Genomic DNA, 14,922 nt, shown 5'->3' on the forward strand with positions numbered 1-14,922 from the left:
GTGTCCCCTTTATCCTGTTCAAGTGGTATTAGCTTCTGTGACAATCAGTTTGGAAGTGACTGTTAACTCAGGGCATTCGTCATGCTTAAAGTCCCTGTAATTAATCTCAGAAATGACTAAAGTCAAGTAAGGAGGTGTTTGCACTGAGCCTGTACTGCCATCACACAAACTGACGCCTGTGGCAAAACAATAACAATGTACTCTACATGTAACTCTCAGTATTAAATAATTCTATCATCATAAACTAAATTATTTTGAGGAACCTGGAACCAAACGTAGGACTAGAATATTGTTGTTAACCAAACTGTGGGCCTAGCTGCTGTAAACAACAACAGTGAAACTGTTTTCAGGAAGCTTTCTAACTTCAAACAGTGTTCCAGGGATCACATTTTCCTGTGAGGAAAGTTTGTTTATTCAGTTATGAGAATAAATAAACCTTAGAAAATCTTCAATTCTCTGACCATCAAAAGTTACAGAGTGCCCCTTTATGTTAATATATTATTTTTTGCTTGCAGGTCATCTTCTATGACAGCGACTGGAACCCCACAGTGGACCAGCAGGCCATGGACAGAGCTCACAGGCTGGGTCAGACCAAGCAGGTCACCGTCTACCGGCTCATCTGCCAGGGGAGCATCGAGGAGAGGATCCTGCAGCGTGCCAAGGAGAAAAGCGAGGTCGGGCCACACAACAGTTCACACACCTAATACAACGCACACAAATATGAGAAGCAGTTTTAAAAAAGCCTCTGTTCCAGTACACCACTTAAAAGACAACACAACTAACAGATCGGCAGTCTTATCAATAGTGATAATGGTGCCGGAAATATGACGTCATTTCAAAGTTGATTAATGCCTTTATTGTTGTTGTGTAATAAAGATCCAAAGGGTGGTGATCTCCGGAGGCAACTTCAAACCAGACACACTTAAACCCAAAGAGGTGGTCAGCCTGCTGTTGGACGACGACGAGCTGGAGAAGAAATGTAAGCATTTTGAGGGCACGCTGCTTACTAAGCTTTCGTCTTGTTTTGATGCAGTTTTCCTATTTTGCGTCAAATCTTAACCGTTACCGTGACAGTAAGGAATCTGTGTCTTTTTCCTGCAGTGCGTCAGAGGCAGGATGAGAAGAGGAATGTGGAGGAGAGCAGCAAGGTGAAAGAGCGCAAGAGAAAGCGGGAGAAATACGCCGAGAAGGTACAGTGTCCCACAGCAAACATCAGCAGTTGCTAGTTATCAGCGTCTAGGGAAGGTTGTGCAGAATAGAAAAATAAAATAAGAAAGAAAGGACAAAATATGGTATGCGAATGTAATGAGGTGAGAAAGGATAGGAATAAGGTCATGGAGGAAGAAAAGGAGCAGCCCAAAGACATTATTGCATTAACACATGTACAGCACTGACTCCACTGTATGCACTCCCAACAAAAAGAGAGAGCTAAGGGAGTCATTACAATCAAAAAAGGTTTATCCACCACGAGGTCATGGCGGGAAATCGAAAACCTCTACAGTATATCTGACTAGTGTTGATTTCGATCGGATGGTAAAGCTTGAGAGAACAGGGTCAGAGAGTCACCAATAACATTCAGATTGGTTTCTCTGGGGGAGCGCAATTATCAAGAGCAAATTTCCCTTCATTTGAGATACTTTGTCACAGATTGAAGTAGTGCTAGATGTGAGGTCACGGGGGTCGCCGAAAATCATTAGATGTCATCCTCTTGGGAGGGGCGGGGGGGATGTATGCGGACCAGATTTCATGACCACATGGCCCCTACTTGTTGAGTTATCTTACTCCGGGCTCTAGTGTCGGACAGAGGGGACAAGGCTGACCAACTGCATTCTCCACACAGACGTCCGTAGGCCTTGAAGCTGAGACTGGACTATGTTAGCTTTCGCAAAGGACTGTAATGTATGAACGAAGCCTAACCTGTCCCCCCTTCCCTCTCATACCCCCCCCCCCCCCCCCCCTTTATGTTTTATGACGGTCAGAAGAAGAACGAGGAGTCGGACAGCAAGAGGAAAAAGGAAGTGAACCTGGTCATTTCTCACGACAACTCCAACCTCTCTGCAGACGGAGATGACTCCTTCATCAGTGTTGAGATGGACTCGGCCATCCCCAGTCCCTTTAGCGAGGTGAGGGAATCCAGGAGGGAAAAAGTGTCCTTTTATCCTAGTCAAGAAAGAGAGTGGAGGAGAGGATGGTAATGGCTGCTCTATTAGGGTCTCTTTGGCGCATGCCTGCAAACCATCCTCTCTTAAAAGTGGAGTCAAGGATTCTGGAGAAAGTTTTTGTTGTCAAAATCAGTGAATATCTCCTCACGATCCGCAACCTAGCCGTATACTGTGTTTGCGCTGAAAATAACTTCTGGGGAGAATTTTTTTCGACATTTCTTTGACAAAAAGTGTTTTTTACAGTAAGCATTCTCCAGAATCGCTGACTCCACCTTTTAATATAGGCTTCTTTTTCTTTTATTCCACTCTTTCCACGTGTTACTTTCTCGTCATTTTTATTCTATCCTTCCATCACTTCTAATTTATTCTTTAAATTCCTCACTCTCTTCTTTGCTTACCCTTTCCCTTACTTTTTTATACATCCTGTCTATTCCATCCTCCCTGCTCTTTTCCTGTCCTCCTTTGCTCCGTTCCTATCTTCTTGCCGTTCCTTGTGTCGTCGTTTCCATTGTTTCCCTTCTTACCGGCCCCTGGTTTCCCATGTTCCCGTGTGGTGCTGACCCCCAGCCTGTGTGTGTGTCTGTGCGTGGTCAGATCTCCCTGAGCAGTGAGCTGCAGCCCGGCTCGTTGCCCCCGGACGCAGACGCAGACGAGAGCAGCAGTGACATGCTGGTCATAGTGGACGATCCCGTGTCCTCGGCACCGCAGTCCCGCGCCACCAACTCCCCCTCCTCTGTATCCGGATCCATCTCCGACAACATGAACGGTGAGTCTTAGAGGCATTTTTGGTTTGATTTATTGTTTATTGGGCGACTGTGGCTCAGGTGGTTAAGCGGGTTGGCCAACGATCCAAGGGTTGGCGGTTCGATCCCCGCCCGGCCACCTGTGTCATGGTTGTTGTGTCCTTGGGCGAGACACTTCACCCACCTTGCCTGGTGTGAATGTGTATGACTGCTGTATGTTTGAGGTGGTGGTCGGAGGGGCCGTTGGCACTGAATGGAAATAAAATACAAAGAATTGATTTTCACAAGGTACAGGGATGAAGATTAACATAGTGTATATGTTTACATGTATGTATATTTGTATATATTTGATGGTATTTATATAATATTGAATGTTTAATCAGATATTATTATTATTATAAGATTACTTGACAATATTATTAGATAAATACGACAATATTATTAGATAAATATGCAATTGGTAACAAATTGTATCATATTGAAAACTAATATATATTAATATGTATTATTAATTTTGAAATATTATTATATCACTAATAAGGAAGCCAATAGTCATTATAGATATATAAATCAGGGAGAAGGGGTGAGATTAAATAAGTTTTCTTCTTCTCACCCCTTTTCGAACAGGTAAAGCAAGTGTAAGACAGTTTATTTTCATTTGTGGTTTTCATTGTGTGTAAATATTACTTTATTGTAACTGTCCACTTGTTTAATTTATTTTATTGTTTATTATTGCTTTTTTGTCTTTTATTGTTTACTTGTTCGAAATAAAAACATTTTCAATTCAATTCAATTCAATTCAATTCAATTCAATTCAATTCAATTCAATTCAATTCAATTCAATGGCAGCCACGCTTCTGTCAGTCTGCCCCAGGGCAGCTGTGGCTACTCTCGTAGTTTACCACCGCCGGTATGACTGTGTGTGAACGAATTGAACCTAGAACCATGTTAGTGCTTTGAGTCCTTAGGGAATAAAGCGCTATATAAATCCTATCAATTATTATTATTATTATTATTATTATTAATATGCAAAATTATTTTGGCTTGGTTAATTGAGTTACTTGTTTTTTTTTTTGCTTTTGACATACTGGGCATGCCGTTGGCTTGATGAGCGCACCTGTCTGTATTTAGGAGAGGCGCCACAGGTGAATAGGGAACGGGATGCGATATTTGCATGTCCCTTGTTTATGGCATCGAAGAGCTGATTTTCTTTAGCCAGTTTGGCCTTTGCAGTCTGAAACCTAAAATGAATAATTTTTATTTTATGAAGCTCTTAAATAGCACAAGCATTTGTCTTAAAGCGTTATTGCTGTTAATTACGCCAACCTGTCCTGTAATATGCTGGGGTAAACAGAATTATGAATACTTTTACATTTTAATATCTGTCTTGTAAACAGTCAAATGTAAACAATGGTGAATTGTGTGTAAAGTCTAATATTCAAAATATATGGTCAGTTTATAAAATATGATGATTTATTATAGACTGTAGTACCCCCAAGTGTATACAGTAGTTTAAAAGGCCATTTTGATGAATGGGTACTTATACTTTAATTACATTTTGCTCAAAGAATATAAGTATACTTATAAATCAAAGTACTTCTTCTAGCACATAATTTGCACATATTCCAAATAACGTAAACAAATCGATAAGAATCTTTGAAAACCATAATTCAAACCCAAAGTGTAAGATATTGTAAATCTAATAGGTGCATTAAGGTACTTAAAGCCTCCTTCCAGACATTTTATTCTCCCTTCACAGTAGTGTGACGCAAACTACCAAAATGTTCATATTTTATCATGGTATCTGAATTCCTATAATCTTGGTGCGTGCAATCTAGGCAGTTGCCCTTCCTTTTCTAAAAGCCCTAAACGTGCCAAATAAAACATAACCTGTGTTATCTATGAGACAGTGTTATCGTGTTGGAAAAGCATATCGCTGCAACTCACATGAAGGTCATTACTGCACTCACAAGTCAGCCTTGTTATGTTCTCTTCACTATCAGGATTTGTGTTTTAATAGGCTTGAGTCCATTCAGGCACAACCAGAGTCTGTTACCTCACATGTATTATGCAGCCGATTATTTAGATTTATGAGCGTTTAATTCTGCCTTTTGGCTGCAATGTTTCAGTATGTTCTGTACTACTGGATCCAGACAGACAGTGAGCCTATAGTTTAAATTGCTTGCATACTATATTTATACTTTGGATGCGTTTCAATAAAGTAATCCCTCCTAAATACATGTTGACTCATTGAAACCTCCCTTTTTTTTCTTGCCATGCTAACAGGATTCCTGCCAGATAGATTATTAATGGCTCCTGTTAAAAAAGCCTGGTGGCCTGGGAGAAAGATGGTGCTTTTAGAGATGCCATTGACTTTATAATGAAAGGGTTTGAAGAGACATAATGAAGGTTAGAATGAGGGAGCAATCGGTGAATTTGGACAAGTGAGTGAGATGGGATGGAAGGGGGAGATAAAGGCCACAAGGGAAGCTGTGGTATTTGTGGATGGGTTTGCATTGGTGCCTGGCTGTTCACGGTAGGATACGTCTCATCTCCCCCGGAGAGAGGGCTTGTATACCACTGTGTTTGGATGGAAACATGCAAAGAAAACGTAGACCGGTAGAGTTTACTGGAAGGATTAGGCCAGTCAGACAGACACTGGCTCTAATTCTGCAAACTGTGTGGAAAATGAGGGCAGTATTCCAGTTTTTGCTTGAGCCTGCACTTAGGGGTTCTGATGTGTCTTTTAAGAACTGGGACAAAGCCAATCCAAACAGAACATCTTTTTCCCACCTAACTTGATTTCTGCACAGTTTTATATAAAAATCCTTGCACCAAAGCAATTATAAAAAAAGAAAGAAAAGGAGACATGTTTCCCCCCATAAATTTAGATTTTTCCTTTTCTGTGTCTGCCCTTCAGGTGTTTCCGCCTCAGACACAGTCAGTCCGGGTAGAGGCAGGTCTGGGCGGAGTCGGGGCCGGCCCAAAGGCTCGGCAGGCAGCGCCAAGTCTGGAGGGAAAGGACGTGGGCGCAAGTCGACGGCGGGCAGTGCGGCAGCCATGGCAGGAGCGATGGCTGGTGCAGCAGCTGCATCTGCAGCGGCTTATGCTGCCTACGGTTACAGTGTCGCTAAAGGTTTGTAAGAATGTATACGCCTTCACACAAAATCATTTTTTAAAAATCAATTGGGTTTAGCCGGAGACAACTTCATGCCCGTCGTTACTGTGGCCTTCAGTGCGCGCATGTATTCGCCACCAGCATGATATAAATATGATAACTTCTACATATTTGGTCCAAAACTTCATAATCAATCAAGGATGCACACCTTCATGCCGTGCGCAAGCCATATCCAGAAACTCAGGCCGATCTGACTAACAGTGAGAGAGATATGCGAGTCTCAGACAGACAGACACACAGACAGACAGACAGACGTTTCTTGCTTTATAGTTAGATTAATCACCATCAAATCCTGGCTGATCGTCTTAATGAATTATCCGCTGTGAATCTGGCCCTAGATCTCTATGTCCTTTTGTTTACTATTTTCACATCCATTTCATGTCGATTTGGACAAATATAATGACAAAACGTAAACCTGAAAGGAATTTTAAGTTTGTATTAGCAGGGAAATTAGCAGTGAAGGTAGGTTTCAAAATAAAGGTCCTGGTTCTCTTTGCATTTCATTTGCAGTATTATAATGTATATTGTACACAGTTAGAATGTATTATGGAAAGGGGACAAAGTTTCACTGGAGAGTAACCACGCACCCCACTTCTCTCCCTTCCAGCAGGTCTCCCTGCGTCCAGCCCCATGCAGCCTTCCCTGGGCCGGTCTGGTACCAGCCCCGCCTTCAACCCCAGCAGAAGCTCCTCCCCCCAGGCCAAAGGGGGGGGCACCTCCAGTCCAAGCCCCCACAAACAGCTGGCCAACGCCCACCACCACCACAGCAGCAACAGCAGCAGCCATGGCACAGTCAGGAAAGGCAAGGACCCCGCTGGTCCTGGGACTCGATAACACACTCGTACACACACAACAGGCCCTCACACACACATGCACAGCAGTGTCACTATGAAACACACACACATACAGATAACTGACCTACTCTCACTGTGATCCACACAGACGCCCCACGTCTAAACTAATAGAAAAACTATACTGATTACTGAGTCTCACTACCTGGAGGACCATACTGTGTCAGCTGGCTCAGTAACTAAGAGGACCCTTTTCAAACACGCACACACACACACACACACAGTGATCCGAAGGGTACAGTCCCTACCAGCCTGCACGTTTACTGGTTCAGTTTTATTTGAATGTGTTCCAGGTTGGTGGACAACAATCTGCCTTGAGTATTATTATTTTTTGCATTGTGACGACGAGAGTATTTTCAAGTGCTTTTTTGAGAAGACAAACTACTTTTCTACTCACGACAGGAATCTCTTTTGATTTGCGACCTAGCTGGGGACGTTGCAGCAAAGACATGAACTAAACACCGTCTAGCTTAAAGGGCTTTGAAAATCCTTGTGTTTGCCAGAGGTAGGGAGGCAAGGGAGTTTCTGTCGACATGCACTGGGCAAGGTCTTCCGTTTTTTTTTTTTGTGTTGTGTTGGTGTAATTGTTTCTCTTACATGTACATTTGGTTATTTAATTGTTTTGTAGATATGCTCGGTGCAAAACTGGTGGATGGCTCTGCGTTTGACAGAGCTTAATGTGAACCCACGCCAACCCACACTTTACCAAACAATATGTCAACAGCTTTTCTACTAAAGCTCTTATTTTTCTAATGAAGATGTGAGTACCCATACCGACGAGGCAAGCCTTAGCATTTTGAAAATGTTCTTGTCCATAAATGTATTCCTGCACAGAAGGAAATTGATTTATATATTTTTTGTTCTATTAGGGAAAAAGAATGAATGAGTGATGAAAAAAATTATAGTCCAAAATGAGGGGTACCTATTGTCGACACGGCAATGCTGCTAACGGTAAATTTATGAATTCACTCAGATTATTTGGTTGTCTAATATTTAAGTTATTTGATTTATGTTCAAAACAGGCAATTCATGGTAATTGCAAATGGGGTATCCACTTGTAAAACAGTGTAAATTGTACTTAAGCCATTTTTTATTTTTCAGAAATCGTTTTTTTTTGTGTGTGACGAGTCTGTGGTTCTCTTTGATGTCATTGATGTTTTATGGAAGAGAAAAAAAGGTTTGCATCAGTGTCCTTAGTTGAGCACTACATCTGTTATAGGTTTGTTCGTTTTGTGTTAATAGTGTGATTATTCAAATATGATGTTCTATATTGATGTACATAATGATGAGAGCAACATTTCCCTCTGGCTTTTCCCTCGTTTGCCTGTCTATTTTTATAGGTCATATGTATATATGAAGAAATGCATCCGCCATTTTACTAACAGAAGGAGACGGCTGAAAATAAAAGAGTGCAAAATCGGTCTTCCTGCCTCATTCTAAATGATTCTATTTTTTTGTATCACATGCACGGGTAAATCTGCATTGTTGTTGTACACACTCACATACCCATATGCAAACCTCTGAAACTAGGATAATATAGATTTGATAGGACACAATTGAGTATTTTTGAAACTTAAAGGTCATTCCAAGCCTGCTCATCAAGTATGGAAACTACTGCAACGGTTTTTCACTTCGCCTCACATTCATGTCACATTTTTCACATTGTTTCGCAAAATAAACGGCACACAGTCCTCTATATAAGGGAGAATTCAAAAATGGGATCCCATTCAAATCCCTCCTTTTGCACCCACAGGTCAAATTATATATAAAAAAAGACATTACAAAATAAAAAAATGTATTGTAATCTCTCCAGAAACAATGTCCCTGTTGCTCTCTTCCACTGTCCTCGCTGTGGACAATTTTAATTTGAACTGAAATAATCCATATGAAAACTGTTGCCAGTTGGAAGTTGAACCCAGTTATTTGAACATTGGTTTTGGAAGGACAAGTTACTGAGATTTCCAAATGTAGCGTTTTGGTGACTTAAGAGGCACACACCGAATTTCAATTGAATTGGGGATGAAGGAGGGAATTCAACACCCTGGCACCTATAACTAACAATTTTCAAGGCTCAATAGCGCTGAGATCTTTTTCTAAATTGTGTGCAATTTGGGTGGACTGATCCTTTAACAAATACATTCTAAATATGAGATCTTGACTAGAATTAATCTTACAAGAATGACCCAATCAAGGCGATGTGTATGAAATGTTTTGGGTTGGAAGATCTTAGAAGCTACACCTGAATAGATGTTATTTTTCACAATTTTCACAAGGTTTGGTGCAGAGGTCAGTAAGATTTGATCTGGCCTCAGCATGTTTTTCCTGGTGCACTCTGACATGACCGCTGAGCAGACTGTAAACACAGGACTTCCCAGGTCTGGGCTTGTTCCCTGCCAGCAGTTATATAAGCCCCCTGCACCTAGATAGACTCTTGACTTGACTCACGTCCAAGGTACAAGCTGCTCCGGCCAATGTTTGGGAGTGACAATGTATGTTTGTATACTCCAGGAGCAAGTTCCAGAAAAGCAGTTATCTGGATAACGCTGCAGAGTAAAGTAAACAAGGCTAAACCAAATATGTTTTACTGTGAAAATATATGGCCAACTGTAATTTAGTAAACATGCCTCTTGAAAAAAAACTTAAGCTCTATGTTGTCAAATGTGGCATGTACACTTGCAGTCAACATACCCATTACGTTACATCTGCAATAATATTTTGGCTGTAGTTCCCACCCTTTTTAAGATGGTGACCCAATCAGTGTCTACCTCACAGGTTATGACATTTGTTGTGAACTATTTCAACAGAGATTTCCAATGACAGGGGAAACAGATTGAAGTTACGCCAGAAAAAAGGATGCACTTTCATATCCTCGTCACCTTGTATGATCTAGGTCCAAATCAACAAATGAGTTTTTGGCTGGCCCTACACTCAGGTTCATGTTACACAAGAACACATTCCCAATGGCTCACGTCAGAATACATGTAAAGGAAGAAACGATAACAAAAGAGTTCTTTTAACTTTTTTATTGACATTTGCCAGACTGTTAGAATAGTGGACGTAATCAGAACTGTGCAAATAAAGTCAATGTGCCTTCTTTCTTTTCAAATGCACATTTTACAGTAAACAATTTAGTGACCACACATTTTTTAAATGTATAAACATTTGCATCATTACAATGTAAACATGAGGTCATGCTATGGACAAAAAAAAAAAAAAAAAACCCTGACATCTTGCTTCCCTTTTGTCATCACTTTAGTAGCATTTAATGGATTCAAGTACACTGGATGGTATTCTGAAGCTTAAGTTCACTACATAAAACATAGATGGGACTGTATGACAGATGAAAACACTGTAGTGTGTGGTGTGTAATGTAATCATCCACTATATAAGCTAGTGAAACGAAGTGGTACGAGCTACTGGGCTGCTAACAGATAGGACACCATGGTGAGCGCTGCTGCTTCGATGGAGAACAGGTGATCGTCTTCCACGTGCGGGCAGCTGCGTCTCATGAACTCAGCCAGCCTTAAGAGATACTCAAGATTGTGGCCCGTCTTTCCTTGTGAAGTGGCAATATGGGTGCCAATCTCCTCAGGTGAGGCCGGCCCCAGGTATAGGGCGTTGTCTGCGGTGGCGATGTACAGCAGTGCCTGAACCGGGGCGTGGCTCTCCCCCTCGGGATAGAAATCAACCATTTTGGTGACGTAGCCGCCGCACACCGCCTCACGCACGTTAAGGTACTTCAGGGACTCCTCCACTTGAGAGCCAGTCACCTCGAACGCCATGCCCCAAGTGCATGCCTGTGATGAGAGGAAGAGGTAAATAGTGTGGTTAATATGAGGCAGTGCGGGAATAATACAAGTTTCTCTTGAAGACTGGAAACTCCATTTTGTTTTCTATAGAAAAAAAAAAAATCACCAGTGGACCAATAGGAAGCGAAGTTTGCCACTTACGTCATCGTCTTCAATCAGCGTCACCACTCTTCCGGGCTGCAGGGAGAGACAGAGGAAGAGAAATAGGGTCACGTCATGGGCAACGCCATAGCAGTCTGTGCCAAGAAGTTCACTAAAAACAGCTGTACGTGCCCTCACAAGCAAATGACAACCATGTGGCAAGTAAAATAAAACACTGAATCTTACCGACTCGTCGTTCCCGCGATGAAAGTTGTCTCCGTGCCAGAAACGTCTCTTGTAACCTTCAATGTAGCCGACCTGGCTCCTCCTGTATTTGAAGTCAGGCTTCCACACCAGAGACCCGTACCCGAAGATCCACAGGCTGGTCTTCGCGGCGATGATGTCTTGAGGCTTCATTTTGATCGATAGTGTTGAAGACGTTCGGATGAATCGATGGAGTTTTTTTTTTTTTTTTTTAAATGACCTTATTAGCCACGACGACTAGCTAGCTAGCGTTAGCTTCCTCCGGTCCAGGAGCAGAGGGACCGGCTGGCTCGCAGGTATACCGCGGACGGTATTTGAGCCCAACTGCTTGGCAGTTGCGAAGATGGAGTTTCGCACTTGATTTCGCCATGAACGATGCATTGCCTTTGCATTAGAGCCAACGCATTATGCCTTAAAAATCCATGGCAGCCGATTCGGCTTTCAAATCGATTTGAGGGGGAAAAAATCAAAACGTTTCGGCCAGCTACTTCGCTGGCCTGTGAGACTAGAAATGTAGAACTAAGAAACGAATGATCGAGGTTTGACTAATTTAAATTAACGTTTCAAACGCCTAGTCTTGGGTCTTCACCCGGCAGAGACACGACGCTGATTTGAACCGTTTCCTCGATAACATGGCGCAGTGGCGCTCGAGTATTTATACATGCAAAGTAAGGTGGGCGATTCCATCTAAGCGTTTTCGACCAATCACATTTTAAGTGGAACACTTTTCATCCAATCAGGTTTCGGTGCGCTATATAGGGCGGGACTTAGAACCAAACCGGTTACACTATTGGCTAAAACTTGACTTGAGACAACCTCAATGTTTTAATGTGATTGGCCAATGAACTGTCAGTCCAACGGATTGTATTGATGATTGGTCGCACGTGTTGTCATTCTCAGAAAATATTTATATGTTTAGACTGGATCCGGCTGATGCAACTTCCCACAGCATTTCAGGGCCACAGCAGCAGCAAGGCAACGTACCAAGACATTGCATCAGACTAGGTCTTGGAGAGAGGCCTAAACAAGGCGTTGGTTTCTTTATAATAGGTCCATGGTTGAAACTCATTTCGCAACAGCAACAATGAAAAGACAGTATAGGAATATGAAAATGTCTTTGATTTTAAACACAACGCCAAATACTGAAATAATTCTACCTGTGTGCATAAACACAGTAGCCTACACTACACATATAATTCACTCTTGACACGTGAGTAAGCACCCTACATGAACGTTTGATTGAACCATGGTTAGCAAGGGCCGTAAGCTAGCCCCACAGCTAATGGCAAGACAATGGGCCCTGTCTGCTGAGGATCCCTCTGCACCACTTCATTCTTCTCAGCCCTCTTGATCCAGAAAGTTGGACAGGTACTTTTCTTTTCCAATTTGCTGTATTGTGTATAATCAGTTTGTTTAGTTTTTGTTAACTGTACCATATGTCCATGGTACCAGCAGGTAGGGTCAATTTGACTGGCCACATGTGATTGGCTGGCTAACCAGTGTGTTATCATATCAGCCTGTTATCATCAAAAATGTTGCCTGCTCCTGCAATATTATTCCAACTTCTTGAACACACTTATGAAATTTCCTTTTCATACAATTGACTCAACAAAGGTCCTGCGTTGGAAGTCAAACACATGTTGATTTGGAAAGAGTTGCATAACCACCATGGGTTTTGTATGCATGTCCACTTCTTATAAACCAAAAATAATATAAGCAAAAGTGAGAAATGCAATGGTCAATCAAAACTTCCAAATGACAGTTCAAAGCATAGACACATAGCCAAAGAGTACAATGATCAGAATCATGGAGGACATGATTAAGCCTGTACAGAAGGAAAATGGCCGCCACTCTCGCCATGGATTTGATACGCTGCTAATAGCAGGGGCTCATCTGTGCTCAAAAGATAGATTATCTATAAATAGCTGGCATTATCTGCCTTGATAAGAGGCCAGACAAATGTATCAGCTCATCATAAATCTAAAGCACCACATGATCCAGGCCTTTGAGCCACCCAGGTTCATGCACAAGTTTCCATCCCATTATATATGGTGATGCCTTTCATGTCCGTCCGCTCCTCGAGCTACGGTATTTCTGGGTAGCTCTTCGCACAGGCCATAAAGGCTTCACTAAAAACTAAAAAACACACAGACAGCACTGCCTGTAATCTAATCTAGTGCTCTGATTCCATGTTTTGACTGGTCAATTTATCAAAAATTCTCTCGCTAATTTGTCTCTGCTGCCACTCCTGCAGCAGATATTTGTTTTTTTAAGTATGACGTAAACATTCTTAGATTGGGAGCTTGTGGCTAGTTTTATGATCCTGCAGACTTTGACTGACTTGTTTATGCCTTAGATTTTGTCGGATTTGGGTTTGTCTGAATTATTGGATGCACTCATTGTTATAATAATTATAGAAAAAAAATGCTCTGCTTGCTATGAAATAATTATTAAATGTAATCATAAATGTAACCAAACTGAAATGACTGCTATTACTACTGCTGGTTATTTTACATTGCAGTTCTGGTAGTTTTGGTTAGTGTTGACTCAATGACTACAGCCTTGGATTACGTTGCTTTAAACTGGAGCTTGAGCGTACCTGGTGTTTTATTTTGGCAATTTATTACTGACCACTTGTTTCCTGTGTAGGTTTTTTACTGACACCTAGTGTTAATTAATGAGACGACTGCAGGTTCAGGGCAGGCCAAGGTTACACAACACTGGAGGACAGCCTACATGCACAAAAACATGCACGGTCGAATGGGACTTCAAATGAACGTGACAGAAGGTCATAGCTATGAAAGAAAGCCATTTGAAGTATACGTGGTTGTTGTTGCACTCTCGATTGCAATTGATCCAAAACAAGCGTGATGTAGAGGGACATTCTCGTGGCGAGATAGAAAGATTTGAATTTCAGTTCTGCTTCCTGATGTCCTATCCCTGACATCAATATCACATATATCCCCCCCCCCCCACACTCCCCTTCCTTCTTGAGAATAAATAGTGCTGATTAGCCTGTTTGTCTGTGCTCTCGCTTGTTTTGAGGCAGTTTCCTGAAAGCCCCACAGTCTTCTGCGCAAGCAAGTGCAGGTCGAAGAAAGCGATGCGTGAGAAAAGCCGTTGGCCCACGCCGGCATGTTCTGCGTTTTTTAATCAGGGAGGAAACGGGAAATGATGTCACTGGGTCACAAACAGGATACTGTGATTATAACACAATGAAAATGCCTGGCCAATGCTATGGAGACCCTGGGGCCAAAGAGCAAAGCCCTCGCATGTGTTTGCCACCACCATCGAGTGTGAACGAGGGTGTGTGGCTGCTTATACAGTAGGTGTGAGTATGATGATGCCGGTGGGAAGAAACTCCCAAGTGCTTCTATATCCAACAGGCTGGGTCAGGTATCAGAGCCAAGCATGGGGGGGCTTTAACGATTAATCATTGTGATAACGTGTGTTTTTCTTGAGCCAGGCCGGAAGCACCCCTTTTACTAAACAGTTTTTTTATGCACACACAAGCCCTTAGATGAGGATGCCTAGGTCAACAGGCTAACAGGATGTGTGTGTGTGTGTGTGTGTGTGAGAGGGAAAAGCCATCCAGATTCTCTGCCGAGTGTTGATTGCTGCTGATTAGGGGGTGTTGACTGTTGCGGGATTTGTGTTAACTGGAGGCAGGAGAGTTTTGCATCTGATAATGCGGATGACACTTCCTAAAATTAATTTTTCAGGACACATTTCAGACCGAAACTGTGCAAAGCAGCAGCATTTCAAAAAGACAACAAAGGCAATACAGTTGACGAACTGAGAAGTCGTCTTTTGTAAAATCAAGATTGTTATTAT

The 14,922-nt window shown here is 42.1% G+C and overlaps 2 protein-coding genes across 5 annotated transcripts in view; one reads left to right on the top strand and one right to left on the bottom strand.

The window, feature by feature from the left end:
- ino80 (INO80 complex ATPase subunit) overlaps positions 1 to 8,329 on the top strand; it is a 44,655-nt gene extending 36,326 nt beyond the window's left edge. For 2 of the 4 annotated variants that reach the window (XM_080047352.1, XM_080047354.1), the window contains exons 31-37: positions 516 to 674; positions 877 to 979; positions 1,102 to 1,190; positions 1,980 to 2,123; positions 2,757 to 2,928; positions 5,826 to 6,041; positions 6,691 to 8,329. In XM_080047352.1, the coding sequence (XP_079903478.1) occupies positions 516 to 674; positions 877 to 979; positions 1,102 to 1,190; positions 1,980 to 2,123; positions 2,757 to 2,928; positions 5,826 to 6,041; positions 6,691 to 6,917 (1,110 nt within the window). In that variant the 3' untranslated portion in view covers positions 6,918 to 8,329. The remainder of the gene's footprint in view (positions 1 to 515; positions 675 to 876; positions 980 to 1,101; positions 1,191 to 1,979; positions 2,124 to 2,756; positions 2,929 to 5,825; positions 6,042 to 6,690) is intronic. The other 2 variants (XM_080047353.1, XM_080047355.1) reach the window with 2 other exon arrangements.
- A 1,613-nt stretch (positions 8,330 to 9,942) lies between these two features.
- chac1 (ChaC, cation transport regulator homolog 1 (E. coli)) lies at positions 9,943 to 11,709 on the bottom strand. Its single transcript, XM_080047620.1, has 3 exons — positions 11,071 to 11,709; positions 10,885 to 10,920; positions 9,943 to 10,731 (listed from the first exon to the last, which is right to left on the bottom strand). Exons 1-3 carry the CDS (start codon positions 11,239 to 11,241, stop codon positions 10,348 to 10,350), a joined length of 591 nt encoding a protein of 196 aa, XP_079903746.1. The 5' UTR covers positions 11,242 to 11,709; the 3' UTR covers positions 9,943 to 10,347.
- Between the last annotated feature and the right edge of the window lie 3,213 nt (positions 11,710 to 14,922).

The sequence above is a fragment of the Ammodytes marinus genome (assembly GCF_949987685.1).
Source record: "Ammodytes marinus genome assembly, chromosome: 19".
Taxonomy (NCBI): domain Eukaryota; kingdom Metazoa; phylum Chordata; class Actinopteri; order Uranoscopiformes; family Ammodytidae; genus Ammodytes; species Ammodytes marinus.